General features: G+C 41.1%; 1 protein-coding gene across 1 annotated transcript; it reads left to right on the top strand.

Annotated features, from left to right (window-relative positions):
- The first annotated feature begins 474 nt into the window (after positions 1–474).
- LOC120616961 (adhesion G protein-coupled receptor E2-like) lies at positions 475–21060 on the top strand. Its single transcript, XM_039880509.1, has 12 exons — positions 475–695; positions 1622–1967; positions 2065–2077; positions 3044–3090; positions 3218–3295; positions 3698–3875; positions 10253–10350; positions 10743–10982; positions 11162–11341; positions 15620–15817; positions 16097–16332; positions 20988–21060. The coding sequence occupies exons 1-12, from the start codon at positions 475–477 to the stop codon at positions 21058–21060; spliced, it is 1908 nt and encodes a 635-aa protein (XP_039736443.1).
- The last annotated feature ends 3767 nt before the right edge of the window (positions 21061–24827 follow it).

The raw sequence follows: 24827 nt of genomic DNA, 5'->3' as shown, positions 1-24827 counted from the left end.
AACTTTTTGCTGGGAACACACTCGTCAGGTTGAGGAATTTCTCATCGTCATGTTTTCCCATGTTACATACCTAATTTCCAAATGTTCCTCACTCGGCTCCACCTCATCCCCTCAACCTGGAAGACATGTCTCCAGCCATTGCCACCATCTGAGAGCAAAAGCATCCCTCATGCTTCATCTCTGTCCTGGGCATGGGGCCATAGAAGGGAAATCACAAGTTCTGAGAGGAAACTCTGATCTGGGGGAAACTGGCTGACGGTCCTATCAGGTTCTAAAGTCTGTGCTCCCCTGATTGATATACGCAGGACCAAATATTTTCTCCGTTCATTATGATTCATTCTTTCAAATGTGGTTCTTATTACATTGTTTTTAGCCAACAGTGTCCAGCTACTACTCGGTTGGTGCCTGAGCTACACAAAAGGGACTGGATAACCGGCATCTCTATCTCATGTTTAGAGAACAGACAGATATAAGATGCCAGAAAACACCCTGAGTGGCTCAGCTATGAGCAGATTTCATGCTGCTTCTCATTTCACAATCCCTGCTGCCTCTGATGAACTGAGAGGGAACTACCCAGGGAGTGGAGATAGGAAGACTCCCCCAGAGACACCCTGGGGCATCTGGAAAAAAGGCCTGATATTGGAAGCTGGGGGAGTGCCTGATGAGGAGTGTGGTGTGACCTTGGGCCATTGCGAGTAATATAAGGTGAAGGGGAGCTGTCAATGGACAGGGGCCTGACCACCTATCTTCATCCTCAGGTGTGAATGATGATGTCACCCCCGACAGCCCCCAGCCCTGACTGCCTCCATTACCTCAGCATAGAGGGTGGCCTTCGTGCCACTGTCACCCTGAGTGGAGCCCACCTGAAGACCCAATGACACAAACACCACCATAAGGAATGTTCAGAGCCTGAGTCAGAGTCGACCCCCTCAAAATCTGTAGGGGAGATGCAGACCTCTTTCTATCCCCATAATGACACAGCAGAGTGTCTGAATCTAGGCATCCTTAGGCCCAGCCAAGATCAGAGATAAGCAGGGCAGTCAGCAGGCTCTGAAACAGTTGACTCTACCCAGCCCAGCTCCAGGAGTGCCACACAGGAGTGAGTTGTGTCCAGTCCCCATGACAGGGTGAGGCTGGAGTCCACAGTCTCTGCTCTGTGAGAATTCACACCAAAGGAAAGCGACAATTATCCTTTGTGTTCCAGACATCGATGAGTGCAAAACACCCACGACAGTATCCTGTGGAAAATTCACAGCCTGCCAGAACACAGAGGGGAGCTACCACTGCATGTGCAGCCCAGGATATGTGCTCGTTTCTGGGAAAACAACGTTTAGGAATGAGAGTGAGAACACGTGCCAAAGTAAAAACCATCCCGCATCTTCCATCTTCTTGTCCATGAGATATGAGATCATTTACCCCACTTTTTACAGGCATGAAAAGGCTGTCCTGAGCACCTAGAAGTCACCCACCCTCTCTGAACCCCAAGGCTCATAAGCCTCTATAAAGGGTCAATAAATATTTGGAATTCCCCCCTTGCCCACCTGCCATCTTATATTCATAAAGCAAAAGAGTGAGATGACATTCAAGATACTTCAGGAGCACACATTGTTTTGTATCCCAGAACAGCATCTGTCTTCTTTGCCAAAATCACTGACCACCAGGATAAAAGGACCATCCCCCACCAGGGCCCCAAAGGCTTTAACACTCCAGGTATGCTCTCAGAACTCTCAGGCAATGATGGATGCAGGGACTCTGCCCAGAAACATGGGAGTGGGGAGACTGGAGGGCAGGAACACCTTCCCTGGCCAGCCCTGTCCCTGAACAAGAACCCAGGCACCCTGACCCCACTTCTCAGCCACTCAACCTCCAGCAACTTTCCCACACAAGTGACCTCCCTGACCATCCCCAATAATTTCAGTTCACCACCCAGTGACAACTCAGATGATCAGGACCCAGGAGAATATTGTGTCGGATCTGAGTCGAATGACATGGAACATCCCACACACACAAACTTGAAGAATCTGGTCAACGGAAGAGACTCCCAGCTAGAACACATGGCAACAGAGAGCAAAATCAGGTATCGCTGCCTCACTTGGAAGGGTACACAGGTCTGTGTCCCTGGTGAGAGAGATCAAGGGGCCAGATGACAGAAACGGCTGCCACCTCTCAACCCTCAGACCCGGCTCCCCTCTCTACCAACTAGCCCTCAACTTTGCTGACCTTCCTCAGATGTGGGTTCTCACTACTTCCTGCCAGTCCAGGGGATATCTTGTTGGGCATCAGTAAAAGAACCCCAGAGATGCCTGGCTGAATGTCAGCCCCCAAAGTCCAGTGCTGACCCAGTGCTACTATCTGGTTGGCCCAGCCTGTCCAGCACTTTCTTCATCCTCCCTGCCCTAGCCCTATAACCTCGTCTGTAGGGGGATTGGGAGTGGGGGAGGGGGTTGTCTCACAGGCAGTTCTTAGTCCATCTCTATCAAGATGGATTGTGTAATTGTAGAGCAGAGAACAGTTCTCTCACAGGGTCATAGGGATTCTCAGGAGAACTCAGCCAGTGAGCAGCTTCCCTGGGGAAATTAGGACAAAGGCCAGAACCAGGAGCCAGTTAGGTGCTGGCTGTTCCCAAGAAGGCCCACTCTGGCCTCTGTCCCAGTGCTCAGCCTGGAGCACAGGTAATTCTGTGATGTTCTCCCATCCCAGCTTGGAGCTTCCCAGGAAAGCTAAGGGCACTGAGGGTGGCAGACAGGTAAGACTCAAACTGAGTTCATTCACATCTGGACAAGAGAGCATCCAGGCTACCACATTCACCCATAAGATGCCACCACCTGATTAAGAAAAGGTGCCCACTAACAAGGAGGGAAACTGCGGGGCTTTCCAGATGCTTCTATTCCCATTCCAGGGTTCATGAAGTACCAAATGACAATCTAGGAAGCAATCTAGCCTGACCTGGCCTCCGACCCTTTCTCTCCCACACACAGGCACGCACGCACGCATGCGTGCACATGCACACACACCTAATTAAATACTGTTTTATCTGCACCAGGGGTCTCATTCCCCACCTGGACCTCACCCCCTGGAATCAACAGCAAGGTGAGTGGCTCCAGGAGGGACCAAGACGTAGGAGATACCCCCATGCCTCCTGCAGCACCCACCCATTTTCCCCAAGTTCCCCCATTCACCTGTGAGTCTCTGACTACCTCATCTCCCCTCTCCCCAGGGGTTCTCCCACTTCTTAAGAAAAATCAATGATCTGGGCAGAGACTACAATTCAGCCTCAACCCTGGACACTATACAGGTACAGGCTGGACCCAGGGGAGGCAGGTGGAGGCATCCCATAGAGGCCTGAGGAAGCCTTGGTCTTGGAGCAGAGACCCAGCACAGTGGAGCCCTGCTCCGAGGCCCCAGCCTCTCCTACAGTGGTTGGGAAGAGTGGACATGCAGGTATTTGTACTCACTGTGAGACCCACATGTACCTACTAACACTGTTCCTCTTGCTGTTCTTGCCCATTGGGTTTGCATCATTCTTGGCATTCATGCACAAGGCTGACCTCTGAGTAGCTGGATTCCAGGGTCCATCTGGTACTGACTTTATCCCCAAATAGACAGTCTCTAGGTTCTATTCTCTGTGGCTGAGTGGGCAGAGCCTTCATGTAGCCTCTCTGGCACATGCCCACTGGCTGAGTCCCCATCTCCCCAGGACATCATACGGGTGGTTGATGACCTGCTGGAGAACCCTGAGGACCTGGACACCCAGCCCAGCTCAGAGCAGAACTGTGTGGCCAGTAACCTGCTCCTTATCATGGAGCATGTCCTGAGAAAGCTGAGCACTGCCCTGTCCAATGAGTCATTGACCTTCACTACAGCCGGAGGCACAGGTAAGTACCCCCATCTGTCCCTAGGCTCCGCTCTGGCCTTTCCCCATCCCATTCCTCCCCGATTCCTCCTGGACCTGGTTTACTATGCTTGTATCTCAGTGTTACTCTCACAAACAAATTAACATAAAAGCTTGAAAAAAATGTATACATTATGCTAAGTGAAATAAGTCAGAGAGAGAAACAAATACTGTATGATATCACTTATATGTGGAATCTAAAAAACAGATTCATAGATACAAAGAACAGATTGGTGGTTGCCAGAGGCAGGTCAGGCGGTAGATAAAATGGATGAAGGGAGTCAAAAGGTACAAACTTCCAGTCATAAACTAAATAGGTCATAGAGATATAATGTATAGCATGGCAACTATAGTTAATAAATTGTGTTGCATATTTTAAAGTATCTATGGGAATAAATATTAAAAGTTCTTATCACAAACTTTAAAAATTTGATAACTATGTATGATGACAAATGTTAACTAGGCTTATTGTGGCGATCCTTTTGCAAGATAAACAAATATTGAAACATTATGTTGTACACCTGAAACTAATATAATGTTATATATCAATTATACCTCAATTAAAATAACGAGTAAACCTGTAAATAATATATATTCATTATAAAATAAATTGTGCAGATGAAATACTTATAATGAAGAATTTAAAATACATACAAATGGCTTCAAAGGAAACAATTAAATTTGGAAGCATATAAATTTAATATTATTTGATACATAAGTATGATTTGTTTCATTGAGGTAAAATTCATGTAACATAAAATTTACCATTTTAACCAAAGTGTACAATACGGTGGCATTTAGTACATTCACAGACTGTACGATCATCACGTCTATTTCTAACATATTTCATCACCCCAAAAGTAAACAGTGTACCCACTAAGCAGTTACTTCTCATTCCTCTCACTCCCAGTCCCTGGCAACCACAAACCTGTTTTCTGTCTCTGTGGATTTGCCTGTTCCAGACAATTCATATAAGTAGAATCCCACCATATGTGACCTTATAGCCTAGGTTCTTTCACCAAGCGTGTTTTTGTGGTTCGCCCATGTCGTAGCATATATCACTATTTCATTCCTTTTTATGGCTGAATAATATTCCATTGTGTATAGATATACCACCTTTTGTTTATCCATTCACGCATTGATGGGCATGTGGGCTGTTGTCTTCTTTTGACTATTGTGAATAATGCTGGTATGAATGTTTTTATTAAATTTATGAGGGCGACATTGGTTAACAAAATTACGTAGGTTTCAAGTGTACAATTTAACAATACATCATATGTAAACTGCAAAATACAAAAATTTAACCCAAAGTTAAATATTTTTCTGTTACCATCTATTTGACCCCCTCTCTCCCTTCCCATTAAACTGCTACTATGAATATTGGTGTACAAGTTATGTCTAAATAACTGTTTCAACTCTTTGGGGTACATAACTTAGGAGTAAAATCTCTGAGTGATATAGTAAATCTGTGTTCAACTTTTTGAGGAATCACAAAACTATTTTCCAAAGTGGCTACTTTTTTGTTTACAATGCCACCAGCAAAGTACAAGGATTCCAAGCTCCACATCCTTAGCAACGCTTGTTACTTTCCATTGCTTTTGGTGTTATCATAGCCTGTTAGTGCATGTCAGGTGATATCTCACTATGATTTTTATTTCCATATACCTAATGAGTAATGATGTTTAAAATTTTTATATGTCACTGTTGAACATTTTTAAATCTTTTTTGGAGAAATGTCTATTCAAGTCCCTTGCCTATTTTTTAATTGGGTTGGTAGGCTTTTGGTTGTTGAGGTGTAAGAGTTCTTGATATATTCTAATAGTATCTCCTATAAGATATGTGACATGCAAATATTGTCCTGTTCCATAGATTGTCTTTTTACTTTCTTCAATCTTTTTTTCCTTTTTTTAAATTAAATTTATGGAGGTGACATTAAATAATAAAATCGTGTAGGTTTCAAGTGTACGATTCAATAATATGGCATATGTATATTGCATTGCGTATTCATCATCCAAAGTTAAAATTCCTTCCGTCACCATATATTGACCCCTTTGTACTTATCTACCTCCCCTCTCCCACCTTTCTCTCTGACAACCACTAAACTGTTGTCTGTGTCTATGGGTTTTATTTGTTTGTCTTGTTTGTTTGTTGCTTTCAGTTTTATATTCCACGTATGAGTGAAATAATATGGTTCTCAACTTTTCAGTCTGACTTATTTCACTTAGCATGATTATCTCAAGATTCATTAATGTTGTCACAAATGGCAGTATTTCATCTTTCTTATGACTGAGTAATATTGCATTGTATATATGTACCACGCCTTCTTTAGGCAATCATCTATCAGAGGAAACCCTTTTCACCTTAATGAATAGATGCATCAGTTATGATGAAGTTCAGTTTATCTCTTTTTTCTTTTGTTGCTTGTGCATGTGTTGCCATATCTAAGGATCCATTTCCAAATCCAACACCATAAAGATCTGCGGCCATGTTTTCTCCTAATTGTTCTTGGTTTAGCTCTTAAACATAGGTCTTTGACTCATTTTGAATTAATTTTTGTTTATTATATGAGGTAGGGTACCAAATTCCTTCTTTTGTGTGCAGATAGCCAAACATCCCAGCACCACTCGTAGAAGAGAGTATTCTTTCTTCATTGAAGGGTTTTGGCACCCCTTGCTGAAAATCAATTGAACATAGACAAATGGATCTATTTCTAGACTCTATTCTGTTTTGTTGGTTTATATGTGTATCGTTATGCCAGTACTATACTATTTTGATCTGTAGGTTGGTAGTAAGTTTTGAAATCAGGAAGTATTATTCCTCTATTTTTTCATTTTCAAGATTATTTGGAGCATTTGGGCCTCTTGAGATATCATATGAATTTTAAGATAAGCTTTTCCATTTCTGCAAAAATAAATAAATAAATAAAGACTCATGGACACAGACAACAGTTTAGTGGTTATCAGAGGGAAAGGGGGTAAACACGGGTAGATAAGGGTAAATGGTTTCCAATATATGATGATAGAAGGAAATTTAACTTTGTGTGGTTAACCCACAATCCAATATACATATGACATATTATTTATTGAATTGTACACTTGAAACCTACATAATTTTATTAACCAATGTCACCCCCAATTAATTTAATTTAAAAAACAAATAAATAAAACGATGTTATAATATTAATATGAATTACATTGAATCTGTAGACCACTTTGGGGACTATTGCCATCTTAACAATACTAAGTATTCCAAATCATGAACACAGGATGTCTTTTATTTTTTTAATTATTATTGGTTTCAAGTATACGGTACATTTGTTAGACATCTATATAGGTAGTAAAATGATCCCCCCCATTTGCTGCCTCCCTCCCTTCACCTTCCTCTGACCTAGTCAAAGTATTAGTGCTAATTGCATTCCTTATGCCATTCTTCCCATCCCCATGACCATCGCCAGCTGCTATATTGTACTTCTTTAACCCTTCACCCCAGCCCCCCAAACCGCCTTTACCTCTTTCCATCACCAAATTGTCCACCACATTTGTGACTCTATTTTCGATTAGTTTGTTCTTTTTATTCCATAAATTCCACATATAAGTGACACCATATGGTGTTTATCTTTCTTTGTCTGACTTAAATATCTTCTAGGTTCATCACAGCAATATCTTTTTCCATTCCCTTCTTTTTCATATGTACGTATTTTGTTTTTTTATCCTTTTAGCCACTCCATCCCTTGGTTGAAGCATTTATTCTTTTCCCTTTAAGGTATTTATTGATAGGAATGTAGTTGTTGCCAGTTCCGTTCCTATTTTTGATACATGTTTTTTCTTCTTAAAGAAATTCCTCCAACATTTCCAGTAATTCTGGCTTAGTAGTGATAAATTCCTTTAGTTTATTTTTGTCCAGGAAGCTCTTTATCTGACCTTCAACGCTAAATGACAGCTTTGCTGAATAAATTATTCTTGGTTGTATATCCTGGGACTTCATCCTTTCGAAAATGTTTTGCCAAGCCCTTCTGTCCTGCATAGTCTTTTTTCTTTGTATTTAACCTTTGGCATTTTAATTATGATGTGTCTTGGTGTGGGCCTCTTTGGATCCCTGATTTTTAGAATCCTCTGAGCTTCTTGGGGTTTTACATCCATTTCCTTCACCAGGTTAGGGAAGTTTTCCATCATTATTTCTTCAAACAGCTGTTCAACATCTTCATTTTCTTCACTTACAACAATCAGATGAATATTTGAAGTCTTAATAGTGTCCCATATCCTCCTTAAATCATCTTTATAGTCTTCGGCTTCTTTTTCCTTGCCATTCTGTTTGAGTGTCCTGATTGACTTTCCTGTCCTCTAGATAGGGCATATGATCCTCTTCTTTACTCACTTTGTTTATTCCTTTATTTATTCTATTTAATATACTTCTCATCTCAGATAATGTGTTTTCCATTTCAGACTGATTCCCTCTTATAATCTGCATCTCCATTTTATCTCTTTTTTGGCGTTCCCTACCTTTCCCAAAAGTTCATTGAGCATCTTTATAACCAGTATTTTGAACTCTGCGTCTGTTAAATTACTTGACTCCATTATATCTGGATCTCTGTTCTGTTCTATCATGTGGTTTCTGCTTCTTTGTCTTCCCACTTTGGCTGCCTTTCTGTGTCTGTTTCTATGCCCTAAGCAGAGCTTCTAAGTCTCCCAGTCTTATTTGTGCAGATTTGTGACGTAGGTGTCCAGTGTCACAGACTTGAGAGGGGTTCAGCTGCAGGCCAAAATAGCCCAAGCCTCTCCCTGTCAGGGCCACTTGTCAAGATTCAGCAAGCGATCCCCAGATGCTGAGCTTATAGTTGCCTCAAAAGGCCATACCAGAAACCAAGGCCAACTGCCTCCAGTGTGAGTCTAGGCACTGCTCGGCAAGGCGTATCTGACTCACTGAGGATACACCTGGATGTTGCTTGGGTGGAGCCCAGATTGGGAGAGGTGGGATTTCAAGGAATCCTCTGGGCAGAATGACTTCTGTTATCCAGTTCATGACATCACGGCTATGGCGGTGCTGTGTCCATGCACTGAGAGTGGGGAGGGCTCAAGAGGGAACAATGGATACTTCTGGCACTTCTATATCAGTGAGCCTCGCCTTTGGCCCTCACTCCAACTACTCAGTGTACCCCCATAAGTCCCTGGTCCCCTCGGGAAAGCCAACCCAGTGCTAGTGCTCAGAGTGAGCAGATCCATTGCTGCGAAAATTCGCTCCCAGACGCGGCCCCTTTAAGAGACATCTACCTCTGCCGCTGCCAGTGCCTCAGCCTCAGCCTCTATCTCACTCAGCCTCTTGCAACCGCGGTGCCCCACGTCCTCACTCCATCTTACCTTCTGCCGTTGCAGAGTGCTTTCTTGGACTTCTACCTAGTTGTATGGCTTGTTTATTTAGATCCCAGGCAATATTTCTTTGCTGTTGCTCCTTGTTTCTGTCACAACCTTGATTTGGTCATCAGAGGGATGAACAGAGCCTCTATCATCTACGTCGTTCTGAAGCACTCCCTTGAATACAGGATGTCTTTTGATATACTCAGGATTTTTACTTTCTGTCAATAATTTTTGTAGTTTTCTATGTACAAGTCTTGAGCTTCTTTAGATAAAATTATTCCTAATATTTTGTTGAGTTGTTTTACATCTCTGATCATAAGAGATAGTGGTCTACAGTTTTTTTTTCTTGTATGTCTTTATCTGACTTCGTTTTCAGGGTAATGGTGGCCTCATAGACTTATTTAGGTAGTGTTCTTTCCTCTTCTACTTTAAGGAGGGGTTTGTAAAGGAACAGTATTAATTCTTTCATAAATGGCTAGTAGAATTCAAAGTGAAGCCCCCTGCTCCGGACTTTTTATTTGAGGAAGTTTTTGATTGCTGGTTCAACCCATTATAGTTCCGTTCCAATATTCGATTTCTTCCTAATTTAGTTTTGGTAGTTTGTGTGTCTCTAGGAAGTTCTCCAATTCATCTGTTATCTAATTTGTTGTTGAATAATTTCATATGATATTCTCTTACAAGCTTCTGAAAATTCACATAAGATATATACCATTATCACATATAGCAAATATTCTGTGTAATACTATTATTATATGTACCAAGTAACACTGATATTTATAAATAACATAATATATAATTAACATATAAATATTATTAGGCATAATATTTATTAGGCATAATATTAATATAAATATTATTAGGCATAATATTTATATATTATATATTTATATATTATAAAGAGTATATAATACATTTAGATAATACATTAAAAATATATAGTAAGGTGTTATAGCAACCACGGTAGGCACAATTACTACTCTAACTCCCTTATGTAACTCCCACAACTCAGAACTTTCCATGAAGGTGATGGAGCAAGGACAAAGGAACATCACCTTGAGTGTTAATCAGGCAAAGATGCTGCTCAACTTGGATGCAGTGCAGGAATCCGTGACTCAGGTAATGGCTAAGATGAAAATAAGGTTACAGAGGCTTCACAGTGGAACAAGATAACCAACAATGTGACAAATAGAGCAGCTGTCCCCATACTTTTTGGCACCAGAGACCGGAGCTCCTATGAGAATCTAATGCCTGACGATATGAGGTGGAGCTGAGGCAGTGATGCTAGCGCTGGGTAGCAGAGGCAAATACAGATTGCTTGCCCACTGTTCACCTCTTTCTGTGCAGCCCAGTTCCTAACAGGGCACAGACTGGTACCTATGGGTTAGGGACCCCTGAAAGAGAGAATTAAAGTTTAAAGAGAAGTGTGCCCTATGGTGAGGCCATAAGAAAATAGTCTACCTGACGAAGAAGGAGTCCAGTTCAGTCCTCCAAGATGTCAGTCTTGGTCTTGTCCTACAGGCCCTTCTGTGGTGAGCCTTGTCTCCACTCCAGGGATTGGCAAGTTGATGGCTGAGGCCCCCCTGGTCCTGGACACTGAGGAACAAGCAGTGCTGCATGAGACACACAAGGGCTTGCTGCATGAAGTCTCCCCCATCCTCCTCTCTGATGTTGTCTCTGTCGTTGTGAGCAATAATGACACTCAGAACCTCAGCTCCTCAGTCACCTTCATCTTCCAGCATGTAAGTCCTAGTGGGATGAGGCTGTGGGTATAAAAAAAGACTGAGTCCTGGGCATAGCCTTGGGGGTCAGGGGATTCCCCCAGGGGAGCATTAGCTCTCCAAGAAAGCTTTTACAAGCTATTTTTGGGACAGCATTTCTGAGTACCCAGAACCACCAGTTCACATCTCTGTTCCTACAGTCAGTGACCCCTGAGCCAAAGCAGAAGGTGTTCTGTGTCTTCTGGGAGCACGGCCAGAATAGAAGTGGTTACTGGTCCACCAAAGGCTGCTGGGTGGTTGGCACCAGAGACACCAGCACCACCTGCCAATGCACCCACCTCAGCAGTTTTGCTGTCCTCATGGCCCACTACGATGTGCAGGTGAGAGCCCTGAGAGGGCTGCATTCAGTGTCCATTGCTGTGTAACAAATTCTCATAGGCGTGACACCTTAAAAAATAAACACTAATTTGTTGTCTCATGTTTTCTTCGGGTCAGCAATCTGGCATGGTGTAGCTGAATTGTCCGCTCAGGGTCTCACAAGGCTGAAAAGACTGTATCAACCAGGGCTACAATCTCACCTGAGGCTTTGTATCCTACTCTAAGCTCCCTGGTTGCTGGCAGAATTCAGTTCCTTATGGTTGTAGGACTGATTTCCAACTTTCTTGCCTACTGGCAGCAGGGGATCATGCTCAGTTCCTATAGGCTACCGGCATCCTTTCTCATATGGTCCTCTATGAGAAGATTTTCCTATCTGGAGGACAGCAGGAGCTCCCTCACTTCAAAACTCTCTCACGCTTTGAGTCTTCTTCTCAAGAGCCTAGATCATTTAAGGCCTCATCAGATTGAGTCTGACTCACCCAGGATAAACTCCCTCTCTTGAAGTGAGTTGATATGAGACTTGAGTTCCACCCGCAAAATGCTTTTACAGCAGAACCTAGACTGGCATTTGAATGAAAACATGGAATTAGTGATATGCACAAAAGCTTTTGGGGATATGGTTACCAAATTAGAAATCTGTTTACCACAAGGGTCTCTGGACCAAGGTACTTAAGGGCTGCCGAAAGGAAGGTTTGGTGATGGCAGTGTTCAGAGGTGCCAGAGGAGCCTATGCATACAGGCAAATCCGGAGCCATGTTATCCTCCTCTCCCTGTCAGGTGAGCTGGTTACTTTCTCTGGTTCACTAAAACCAGAAACTCTCTCAGGTGATATCAATTAATGGGCCTTTACTGAAATTAATGTGGCACCCACATGAAAACAAGCAGGTAAAGGATCATAGCCAAATGGTCAGACTTCATAAAATTCTCCAGAAGTTTGAACACTTCAAGGCCATGTTTCCTCCTGCCACATTACTAGATGACACAATATTCATACTTTTACTTGCATATTGTCTTGTATTTACAGAAATTAAAATATTTGCATTTCATAGTCAAACAGAATTAGAGAGGAAACGTTGAAGATTCTCTACCTCTCCTTTAACCCCAAACACCTAGTTCCTCTTGCTTCAAACAATGAACGTTGGTAGTTTCTCCTGCATTCTTCTATGGATGTTTTATACATGTAAAAGTAATGCATGCATTTGTTCTTTGGTCCTCTTCATTTCCCTGACATGGGGGATATTTCTTTTCACTGTTGTGCATTTTGTGTTTATTTATTATGTCTAAGAGATCATTTTATTTCAGTCTACAATTGACACTTCATTTGTTTTTATTGCCACATTGCATTTCATTGCATGAATGAGCTGTAAGTTATATATGTAGGCCCCTCATAGTGGGCATTTTGTTTCTGACCATTTGAAATAGAAATAATGTTATAGTTGTTTACACATACTTCATTGTTCTTGTGTTTGAATATGCAGCTGGGACATATACTGGGTCAAATTCATAATTGCATGTTGTAGATATTTCTACAGTTCAGCATATAGAGGTCACACCAGTGAACACTCCCACCAACATATGTGAAGGTGTGTGACTCTTCACACCTCACCAAAGGTTATTATCAAATTATTGGATATTTACTCATCTGGGAGGTAAACACAGCATCTAGGAAAATTTTTCTGTTTTTTTTGTAATGAGCAGAATAAAAAATATTTACTTAAAAGACATTCATATTCCCTACTCTAAAAACCATTTGCTCACATCCTTGGTCTATTTTTCTATTGGCTTGTGGATACATTTCTTATGGATTTGTGAGCTCTTTGTATAGTACAAAAATTAGTTTATTTTGTTACACCAAAGAAACTCAAATTTTAGTATGCATCAAAATCATTTGGAAGGCTTCTTATTTATTTATTTTTAACATTTTATTAGAAATCAATTGAAATTTTCTGGCTTGTAGGGTTTGTGCGGAGAAGTCCGACGATTATCTAATGGATTTTCCTTTATAGGTTACCTGCTTCTTTTCCCTAGCTGCCCTGAGAATTCTTTCTTTGTCATTGCTTTTGAATCATTTAAATACAATGTGTCTTGGAGAAGGCCTCTTTGGGTTGAGATAATTGGGTGTTCTGTTAACTTCTTGAATACCAAGCTCTAGCTCATACCTTAGATTTGGGAATTCTCATCAAATATTTGTATAAAAATGCTTTCTAATCCCTGCTCTTTTTTCTTCCCTTTCGAGAATGCCTATTATTCTTGTTTCCTCTCCTCATGGTATCAGCTAGTTCTTGAATTTCTCTTTCATTATATTTCATTTTTTGGTCTCTCTTCTTCCTTCTGATTTCTTTCTAGATTTCTGTCTTCAACATCACTGATCCTTTTCTCCATTTAGTCAACTCTATTTTCCAAGCTTGCTCTTTCATTTTCCATCTCTTTCAGTGTGTTCTTCATCTCCAGAAGTTCCATTTATATCTTTTTGAGAGTTTCAGTCCCCTTGCTAAAGAACTCATTCTGCTGATCTAATTGTTTTTTCAATTCCTGGAATATTGATAAGAATTATTTTAGATCTCATTGAGCTTTCTCAGAAACACGATCCTAAATTCTTCGTCATTTAAGTTGCATATTTCTATGTGTTTAAGCTTATTTTCTGGAGATTTATCTCTTTCTTTCTGATGTGCCTTGTCACCTTGGTTGTTCATAATGTTTAATGGACTATTTCTCCACCTGGGCATTAATGGAAGTGTATTCTGCTTTTTTTTCCAGAGAGAGGATTTATTATATAAAGGTCTCTCTTTAGTCTGTTGCAAAGAAGGCATTTTTCTTTTGGTTTCCAGTAGGCGGAATCTAAGCCTCTTAGATCCCTGCTTTATATAAAGTCTTAATAATGCCTTTTCTTTTCTTATAAATATTCAGTCATGATCACTACCCTCAGTCTCAGTCCCTGTCAGTGTTAACAACAGTTTCGGTAGCATTTGCTCAGATTCCCCTGGGGCTCCACGGAGTTCGTCTTGGAGGATATGGGGGGAGGGAGCCTCTATGTTGGGGGCGGGGAGCTTTGGCTCAGTCTCGTGTTTTGCAACAGCGGCTGGTAATAATTAACTATTTTTTCTCTTCCATCCCCACTTCTCCATTGTTACCACTTCTCTACTTTCTGCCCTAATCCCTGGGCACTGCCGCTGCATGGAGCTCACAGCTCTCTCGAGCAGGGCTGTTCAGGGAAGCCGCCACAACTTCTCCTTTCCCCCACTTCCTGCAGGGAGCTCTGGTTAAGAGAGGCAGGTTCTTTGTTTCTCCCAGTCTGTCACCTGACTCGTGGAGTTCTGGCCTGTGGTAGCTCTTATGCACATATCCCACACTCACACATGCTGGTGTGCAAGTTGGCCTTTTGTTGAGTTTTAGATGCTCAACTTATTATTATTTCAAGAGGAGAGATCTGGGGACATCTCTCATCAATTTCAAACTTAAAGACAGATGGGTTGCAAAAATTAAAATAGTGTAAAATATATGTTGCTCTTATCCAGATGGACTGACTTTGAACATTTTTACTTCCACTATCTTATCCATTAGCACTTTTCCCTATCCATCTCTACCTCTTTCTCTCCTCTATCTCTTCCTTCTCTTTCCCATCTCTCTTCTTTCTCCATCTTTCTCCTCCCTTCACTCTCCTCGATCCCCTCTGTCCTAGTTACACTGAAATAGACTTGGCGAGGGTTTTTTCATGCTCTGTTGAATTTGCAAAAAAAGGCAGGAAATATGAATTTTAAGCTACTATCATCAAAAACATAGTAGTTTTCCTCCTTAAACCAAGGATCCACTTCTAAATCTGTAAGTATTAGTAACCAGCAAGAAACAGGTGTTGCTGGAATGAGGTGAGTGGAGTCTTGGGTGAGGAGATGATGCCTGGACATCGAGTCTCCAGGTACAGACTCTGTCACACAGCACGTAATGGGAACACACGATGGTGCTCAACCTGGAATTTCGTGCCTCTGTGACCCTCACATGGTAAGCTATAAGCCTGGTCATACCTACAAGTCTAAAGGAAAATAAACAATATGAGTTTTAGAGCTTGGTCTTCAGTAAGTTCTCTTCTATACCTCGCTTCTTCCATGGTCTGAATTAATGAGTTCAGAACCCAGAAAATTTTAACATTACCTAAAATCATCACAAATTTACCTGGCTCCTCCATTCCTGATTTTGTTATACCCATAAATAAAACTATAAATGGTGGAAGAGGCATTACCTCAGAGCAGAAAAGTGCGACTGATCTCCTCTTTGCTGGGTCACAGGAGGAGGATCCTGCCTTGGCTGTGTTCTCTTACATGGGGCTGAGCCTCTCTCTGCTATGCCTCCTCCTGGCAGCCCTCACCTTCCTGCTGTGCAAAGCCATCCAGAACACCAGCAGCTCACTCCACCTGCAGCTCTCTCTCTGCCTCTTCCTGGCCCACCTGCTCTTCCTCATGGCCATCGACAGAACAGAGATCAAGGTACTGACACTGTCCCAAAAGACCCCTAACCTGTCCAGGGGATGCTGAGTTCATGGGGCCATGCTGCATTGGACACCTTAACAAAATGGCCTTGAATTTGGGGAAAGTTAGAGGGGTCAGTAGCCACTTTCACATTGACTGACATAACTATGACCAACCCTCTGCTAACAATTCCTTCATGGGAATCAGAATTCTCTCAATGACACGGCGTAGGAGAGGTCCAACGGGCACGCTCTACCCTGACTACCTGTACCCCTGTGACTCCTACTCCTCACCCAGGTACTGTGCACCATCACCGCGGGGACCTTACACTACCTCTACCTGGCCTCCTTCACCTGGATGCTGCTGGAGGGCCTGAACCTCTTCCTCACTGCCCGCAACCTGACTGTCATCAGCTACTCCAGCATGAGCAGATTCATGAAGAAGTTCATGTTCCCTGTGGGATACGGAGTCCCAGCTGTGATCGTGGCCATTTCTGCAGCATCCAGACCTCACCTTTATGGCACACCCAACCAGTAAGTGCAAATTCCCACAGTCTTCATCTTTTCCACATGACCATGGCAGAGGATCACCTTAGCACTTTAGTTTCACTAGAATATGATCGTCACATAAACACCCAAAGGCATCCTCCTGGTTTAATGATTATATTCTTTGAAGTGTCCATTTTAAGATCTAAAAATTTTATTGTTTTAAAAGTTTATTATATTGTATATTAATAATTATGTATTGATATGATATGTATTGTATTAATATCATACACTAACAATGATAATTAATAATGTTTTTCTCAATAGTAACTGTTTTTTGTGGATTTATTGAAATATAATAGACATGTAGTTGCTATATTTACAATGTGCAATTCAATGGGTTTTATTTTTCATTTATAGTTGGCATACAAAAATATACCATATTCAGTTGTACAGCATAGTGATCAGAGATCCACATAACTCACAAAATGATCACCCAACTAAACCTAGTACCCCTCTTCCCTCTTACATATTTATTACAACATTATTAACCATCTTCCCCATGCTACACTCTGCAGCTCCATGTTTATTCTGCAACTATCCATTTGTACCTCTTAATCCATTTGCCTTTTTTGTACCCCCCAACTCCCCTCCCATCTAGTAGTTCTCAAAATATTCTCTGTATCTATGAGTTTATTTCCACTTTTGTTGTTGTCGTTCTTTAGATTCCACGTGTATGTGAAATCATGTGGCATTTGTCTTTCTCTATCCGACTTGTTTCATTCAGTGCAATACCCTCTAGGTTCATCAAGGCAATATCTTTTTCCATCTATTTTCTTTTAGTCTGTGTGCGTCTTTTAATCTGAAGTGAGTCTCTTGTAGGCAGCATGTGTCGGGGTCTTGTTTTCTTATCCATTCAGCCACCCTATCTTTTGGCTGGAGCACTTAATTCTTTTCCATTTTTTTGAAGTACTTGATGATAGGAATGTAGTTATTGCCATTCTTTATTCATGTTTTTGATACATGTTTTTTCTCCTTAAAGAAGTCCCTCCAACATTTCCTGTAATACTGGCTTAGTGTCGATGAATTCCTTTAGCTTATTTTTGTCAGGGAAATTCTTTATATGTCCTTCAGCTCTAGCTTTGCTGGATAAAGTATTATTGGTTGTAGTATTCTACCTCAAGTATTCTGGGTTTTCATCATGTTGAATATTTTGTGCCAAGCCCTTCTGTCCTGCATAGTTTCTTGTGAGAAATCAGCTGCCAGTCTTATGAGTGTTCCTTTCTACGGAATTAACTGCTTTTCTCTTTCTGCTTTTAAGATTCTCTCTTTGTATTTAACCTTTGGCATTTTAATTACAATGTATTTCGATGTGGGCCTCTTTGGATTCCTCTCTCTTGGGACTCTTTGAGCTTCCTGGGTTGTATGTCTATTTCCTTCATCAGGTGAGGAAAGTTTTCCATCATTATTTCTGCAAATAGCTCTTCAATGTCTTTTTGTCCTTCAGATACCCCAATGACACAGATATTTTTACATTTTATAGTATCCCATAGGCTCCTTAAATTATTATTATAGTCTTGTCTTCCTTTTTCTTGCCATTCTGATTGAGTGTCCTTGGTTTACCATCCTCTGTATCGGTGGTTCCATCCTCTTCTTTATCCACTCTGTTTAGTGCATCTAATTTACTCTACATCTCAGTTAAAGTGTTCTTCATTTCTGACAGGTTCCATTTTATAATTTCCATTTCTATTTTTATGTTTTTTATCTCTTTGTTAAAGTTCTCACTGAGTTCATCTACACTTTTCCTAAGTTCTATTAGCATCTTTATAACCAGTGCTTTAAACTCTGTATCTGTTAGATTGCTTGACTCTATTATTTCTGGATCTATGTTCTGTTCTCTCAGATGTTTCTGATTCTTTGTCTTTTCATTTTGGTTGTCTGTCTCTGTCTGTTTCTATGGACTAAGCAAATCTAAGTCTCCCAGTCTTATTAGTGCAGCTTTGTGTAGTAGGTGTCCAGTGGTGCAGTCCTCAGAAAGGTTCAGCTGTGGGCCAAGTTTAGCCCCAGCCTGTGCCTCTCTGATGCCACCTGTTAAGAGTCAGCAAGCAATCCACAGATGCTGTGCTTATAGTTGCCTCAAGAAGCCACACAAGAAACTGAGGCCAGCTGCCACCAGCGTGAATCTTGGCACTGCTCAGAAAGGAGCATCTGACTCTCCGAGGACACAGCTGGATGTATCAGGTGGGGCTGCAAGTTGGGCGAGTAGAAGTTTCAGGGAATGTTCTGGGCTGAACCGAGCTCTGTTATTCAGTTTAATTATGTCTCAGCTATGGTGGCTGCTACCTCTGCATACTGGGAGTGGGGAGGGCTCAACAGAGGAACAATAGATACCGCCAGCACTTCTGTTTAAGAGAGATCCTTGCCTCTGGCCCTCAGTCTGACAACTCAGTATCCCCTGTAAGTCCCTGGTGCCCCACCTCCCAACCCCCGCGAAGCCAGATGAGCACTGGTGCTTAGAACGAGCAGTTCCATCACCACAAAAGTTCGCTCGTACGGACATGGCCCTTTTAAGAGGAGTCTGCAGCTGCAGAATGCCTCAGCCTCTGTCCCATTCAGCCACTCAGGACCAGGAAGCCTCCCATCTTTGCCTCCTCCTACCTTCTACCCTTGCAGGTTGATTAATTATTTATCTCCCTAGTCCTAGTGCATCTGTTCATGTAGATCCCAGGTGCCTTTCCTTGCTCTTTGCTCCTTGTTTCTGTCACGACTTTGATTTGGTTAAAGGAGGATGAACAAAGCCTCTATCATCTATGCCATTTTTTCCCAATCTAATGAGATATTAATAATTTTAAAGTAAGATGTAATGATTGTGTTTCATCTTTTAGATTTATTTTAAATACTAATTGTATATTATATTGATGATTATAATACAGGTTATTAACTGCATTTCATATATGAGAACTGTATATTAATATAATATTCATCACATTAATTGAGAGAACTGTTGAAATCTTCTAGAAAGCAAAATGGAAATGAAGGGATGGCATTGGTTGGTATAATCTATTTCACTCTCCTAATTAAAAGTAACAATAGATGCTGATATAGATGATGAAATTATCATGAGCTAAGATTTAGAAATCACTTCTGATGGGCAATCAGTGTTCTAAGTATTTTTCATGTATCAGTCACAGCATCTTCCCAACAACCTTCTGAAGTAGAAACTAGTAAATTGCACCTTTTACAGATGAGGAACCTGAGGCACAGAGACGACTGACATGGCCAAGATCACACAGCTGTTTGCTGGCAGAGCTGAGACTGAACACAGACAGTCTGGTGTTCACAACATACTCTTATGCTGATAAAATTAATGTTCACCTGCATCAGATGAGGCCTGGTCAGCTGGCCTTCCTAGGTAGCTTAGCATAAAAGTCAGTAACTTTTTCTGAAAAGGGTCAAAGACTAAATCTTTTCAGCTTTGTTGGACAAATGGTCTCCGTTGCAAATCTTCTCTGTCTTTGCAGTACAAAAGCAGCCAAAGACAACATGTAAGAGAATGAGTGTGACTGTGGTCCAGTGAAACACATTTCCAAAATCAGGTGGCAGGCTAGTGGGCCCACGGTTTACCAAGTTGGCTGCAGTTCACCAACACTGCCTTAGTAGCTTTCTCTTTTGGTGCATCCATCTAACCCTCTCCGTGGTCCTCACACCTCCCTCCTCACTCACAATTCCCCTTACTTGGGATCAAGTTCCAATTTTATCATTTCTACCTGTGTGGCCTTAAGTTACTGTCTCTGCCTCCTTAAGCCTCAGATGCCCGACCTGTGATCATCTGAGTCCTTGTGTTGTCATGAGGGATAAATTATGTAATGTACATGAGCCCTGCCTTACCACTGCGTCAGGTAACGGTTAACATCTTCTTACGCTCTCTTCTTGCACGTCCCAAATTGTTCACCTTCTCGACACCTGCTCATTTGTCATATCTCAGCATAAATACAGTGAGTTCCCTCAGGGAACCCTTCTCAACTATCTAATCTCATGTACCCCAGACTGGGCTATGAATCCAGCCACAGGTTCTCATAGCTCCAGATATTTGATCATAAAACTCTTTGTCTGAATTGTTTCTATTGTCTAATTTCAGTCTATCTTAATCACAAGTGGGTATTCAGGCCAAGAACAAATCTTGACACAGAAAAGACAGTCAATATTTGTTTAATAAACCAGAATCGAATTTATCAGTTCTTCTGAGAAGTTATATTTATTTCTTTAAGCATTTCTGAGGTGCAAGACTCAACAGAGCCTTTTGAAAAGAATTTATCTTTACTTTAAAACCATTTTATTAAGATGTGATTTATGTGTAAAAAGGTGTATGTTTTTAATGTGTACAACCTGATGAGTTTGGGGATAAGCATACATCCAAGAAACTATCACCACCATCGAAGGCATATAAAGTTTTAATTATGAAAGATAAATAAGTTCGGGAGTTGTACTATAGATCAGTGCCTATAGCTAACAATACTGAACTGCATATTTAAATATGCACGGAAGGTAGATTTTAGCTTAAATGTTCTTACAAAAAAAAAAAAGCAATAACAACATTGATAATAAAGGAGGAAGGAGGAAACTATGGTGAGGTATGTTTATTTATCGATTCTTTATCCACGAAGGTCAACATAGTCTTTGATCTCTTTCCATCTCTCTCTTAGATGCTGGCTCCACACACACAAAGGATTTATATGGACCTTCCTTTTCCCTTCTATAAACACCCCTCCATATTAGCACCCAAGCCAGAGTTTGCAGGTGGCTTGCCATGTCTGCATGCTCTGGATTGCAACCTTTTCTTTTTCCCAAAAAAAATCCTTTTGGTGACAAAACACCTAGTCAATAATATTTTCAGGTCAACATTTTGCGGGCTCGTCTGGGATTCCAGAGAATAACAACTCCAATGACTTCAGGACAGGTGAGCAACCAGGTGCAGGCGCCTCTCATGGAGGCTTGCTCTCCAATCAGAAAGCTTAGGTTGAGTCTCCTGGAATCAAGCTTTGATTTTTGCATTTTGAAACTCTCTGGGCTTTATTCGGGAATTATTTAGAGGGTTCCTTTTGTGTGTATGCATGTGTTAAAAAGGCCTTGCTCGTTTGCTTGTCCATCAGTTGTCTTGAGTACTTGATTTGGCATGTTGACTTGATTTCTTCAGAAACAAGTTCTCCTTTGAGACAACACTGACTTTTGCCTAAAGATGCCTTTCGGTCAGAGGTTATGTCTACTGACCCAATTTCTACTAGAAATTAGTCAGTTTGGCCACATGTTAGACTGTGCCATCTCATCGACAGGAACTCAGCCTCTAACTAGGCTCCCCAAGTCGGTTATCTTCCTAGAACTGGCTCTTAGCCTTCAGCCTTGTCTCCTGTGGTCAGACAGTGTGGCTGGGTGGTGTCCGATATGCAAGTTGATCAAGCTGTTGTAAAATGTCCTGGGCCCTTTGCTCTAGAGAAAAGTCTCTGAAAAAGGGATCTCAGCTATCTAAATATTTTAAGACCATCCCTCCGCCACCAGGGACCATGGCTGAGTACATGGTTAAAAGCCACAGGCAATTTTCATGTACATACTTAACTAAATGGGCAGTTCTGACCAAAGTGATTCAGAAAATCTGTGGCCACTCTGGGGAACTGTTGAGATTCCCAAACTTCACTTTCTTAAAACCGAATTTGATGATAATAGCACTAAAATTGGCAAAACTGAGTGGAATGCCTAATTTAAATGATATTTTGAGGCTTCCAAATGAGACCAAGAATCTAGTCCCACATTGCGAAAGCTTCGTTAATTAGGAGGCACATGTTTACAGAATTTTGTGCCATATAATCTGAGCTTTATACCTGATAGCCTTTGTCAAATTTCAACTTTATAAAAGTCTATTCTATGAGGTGGTACTATTCTGAACTCCAATCCTCATTGCAAAAATGGAGCTTGAAGAGTTTATTGATCTGCCCGAAGTAATAATTAGAGTAAGGGATAGGTGCTGATTGGAATTCTGTCTGAACACTTCCAGTTTTCATATGTTGGGCCAGTGGTTCCCATCCAGACACGAGGTTGTCCCTGGGGGTATTTGGCAATGTCTGAAGGGAGGCTGTTAAACACTTGCAACACCCAACACAAATAATTATGTTGAATTGAGAAAGTTAGAAAACCTAGTCTAGACCAGCACTTCTCCAACTATAATGTGCATATGAATCACCCAAGATTTTAGTTCAACTGCAAAATCTGATTCAGCTGGGACAGTTGGGCCCAGAGACTCCACATTTCTCATAAGCTCCAAGAAGATGCTGATGCTGCAGGTCCTGATCTGAGGACACACTGTGAGTAGCAAAGCTGAGATTCTATAATAGTGCAAGGGGCAAGTAGTAGTAGGTCATCTTTACCCCAATTTGCATTTGCATAAAAGTTTGGGTTAAAAGTGTACAGTCTTGCACCACTTAACTATGGGGATAATTTCTAAGAAATACTTGGTTAGGTTAGGTGACATCATAGAGTGAACTCACAAAAAACTTACATAGCTAGCCTGCTACACACCTAGGCTATGGTACAGCCTATTGCCCTGTAGAGAAGAAAAAAAAATTCTTTTTATGCCTCTGGGTTCTTGGCTGATACATCCTTATAGTAAAAGACAGACTAATAGGAGAAAAACAAACAGAAGTTTAATAATATGATTCTTCCTGTATACATGAGAGAGACCCAGGAAAACTGAGAAACTCCCTGAAATGGCCTAGCTGAAGCCAGAAGAAAGTGTTAGGAGAGGGGGAGTCAGTTATAGGAGGTTATCAGGAAAAGCACAGTAAACAGGATAAAGATGTAAAGCAGATTTAAGTCACTGTCTTCTGCTTTGATAAGAGTTTCTACAGATAAGGTCACCCCCTCATCCTGGTACAGCCCCGGAGACACACTTACAAATGGATGTTTACCTTACAAATGTAAATGTCCCTAAGGAAGGGTGCTTGTGCTTGGTTTTCCGAGCTTCCCTCCTGTCTCCACTTTCTTAAAATTAACCTTCCTAAAGTAATCGTATGCCAAAAAGACATATTTCCTGTTGACAAATTCTCATCTCCTATAGCTCCTAGCTACAAACCTGTTCAGCATGTTACTATATTGAATACTGTAAGTTAGTGTAACACAGTGGTGAGCGTGTAACACGTTGCACTGAGATGTTACCATGGCTATGATGTCACGAAGTGATAGGCATTTTTCATCAGCATTATAATCTTCTGGGACCACGATATCGATGTAGATGTGAACAAACTAACTACAACTCTGTCCCGGATTTCATTTAATTTTTAAGTTTCCTGCTGTGACCTTTGACCAACTTCACTGTCCTTAGTAAGCACACCAAAGCTTTCTAGTTGATGATTACCCATGTTCTTTAAAAAATAGCCATAAATATTTTGTTAATAATAGCCAGGATGGCATAACAACCACAATACAATAAGTATCAAATTGGTGATAGTTTGGATTATAAACAATTATATATCACAAGACCACCAGGTGGTATGGCCCATAGTGCTGCTGCATTCTTTGTCCCTTTGTTTTGTCAAAAATTAGTATCTGAGGGGTTGGTTAGTAGAAAATCATCTGTGCAGAATTTCTGGATCATCTGTTCTGTAGTGACCCAATCTTCCCATAAGTAATTCTATTATATTCTGTAGAGTTGCCTACATTGTTTGTCAGTCTTAAGATACCTTCTCATTACAGTGGCCATTACACCTTTGCCCCACCATTAGAAAACCACCTTTGCATATGTGATCCCTCATGTCATTATTTATACATGGCTATAGTCACTCATTTCAGAGACTCCGATAAAGTATCTGTTTATTTCCTTTATATAAGGTCCCTTGAGTGACACCAAATAATATAGTTCTGAAAAAGAATTTGTAATAGGCAGAATAAAGGCCTCTAAAAGATGTTCACATCTTAATCTCTAAAAACTTTGAATGTGTTATCTTATATAATAACAAAGAATTAAGATAGTAGATGAATTAGGCTGGCTAATCGGCTGACTTTAGGAAAAGAAGACTTGGCAGTGATTTAGCAAGTGGAATGAATGTCATCACGGCAGTCTCAGAATGCGAATAAAGAATGGACAATAGCAGGAATCAGAAGGAGATTGGAATATGCTACGCTGCCTGCTTTGAAGGTGAAGAAAGGGCCATGAGCCAATGAATGCTTGTGACCGCAAAAAACTGAAATAGGAGTAGAAACAGATTCTCTCCTGGAAACTCCAGAAGGAACCAGCCCTGCAGACATCTTGATTTCAGTCCATTGAGGTCTAATTCAGGCTTCTCATCTTTTGTAGAGCAAAAGTTGGTTTCTTTCATATTCTACTGTTGTAATATGTTACTGCAGCAGTAGGAATATCATACATTTCTCAAAAAAAATTTTTTGGTGGAAATGAAATTTTAGCCTCTTAATTTATTCTATTATCTTCTCTTGGGTAAGGGCATTTGTGTTGATATCAACATTAAGTAGAAAAAAAATATCTAAAGTCTAGATATTGG

Source organism: Pteropus medius, unplaced genomic scaffold (genome assembly GCF_902729225.1).
Source record: "Pteropus medius unplaced genomic scaffold, Ma_sr-lr_union100, whole genome shotgun sequence".
Classification (NCBI taxonomy): Eukaryota; Metazoa; Chordata; class Mammalia; order Chiroptera; family Pteropodidae; genus Pteropus; species Pteropus medius.
Note: the sequence above shows the minus strand (reverse complement) of the source record. Positions and strands in the feature narration are given on the sequence as shown.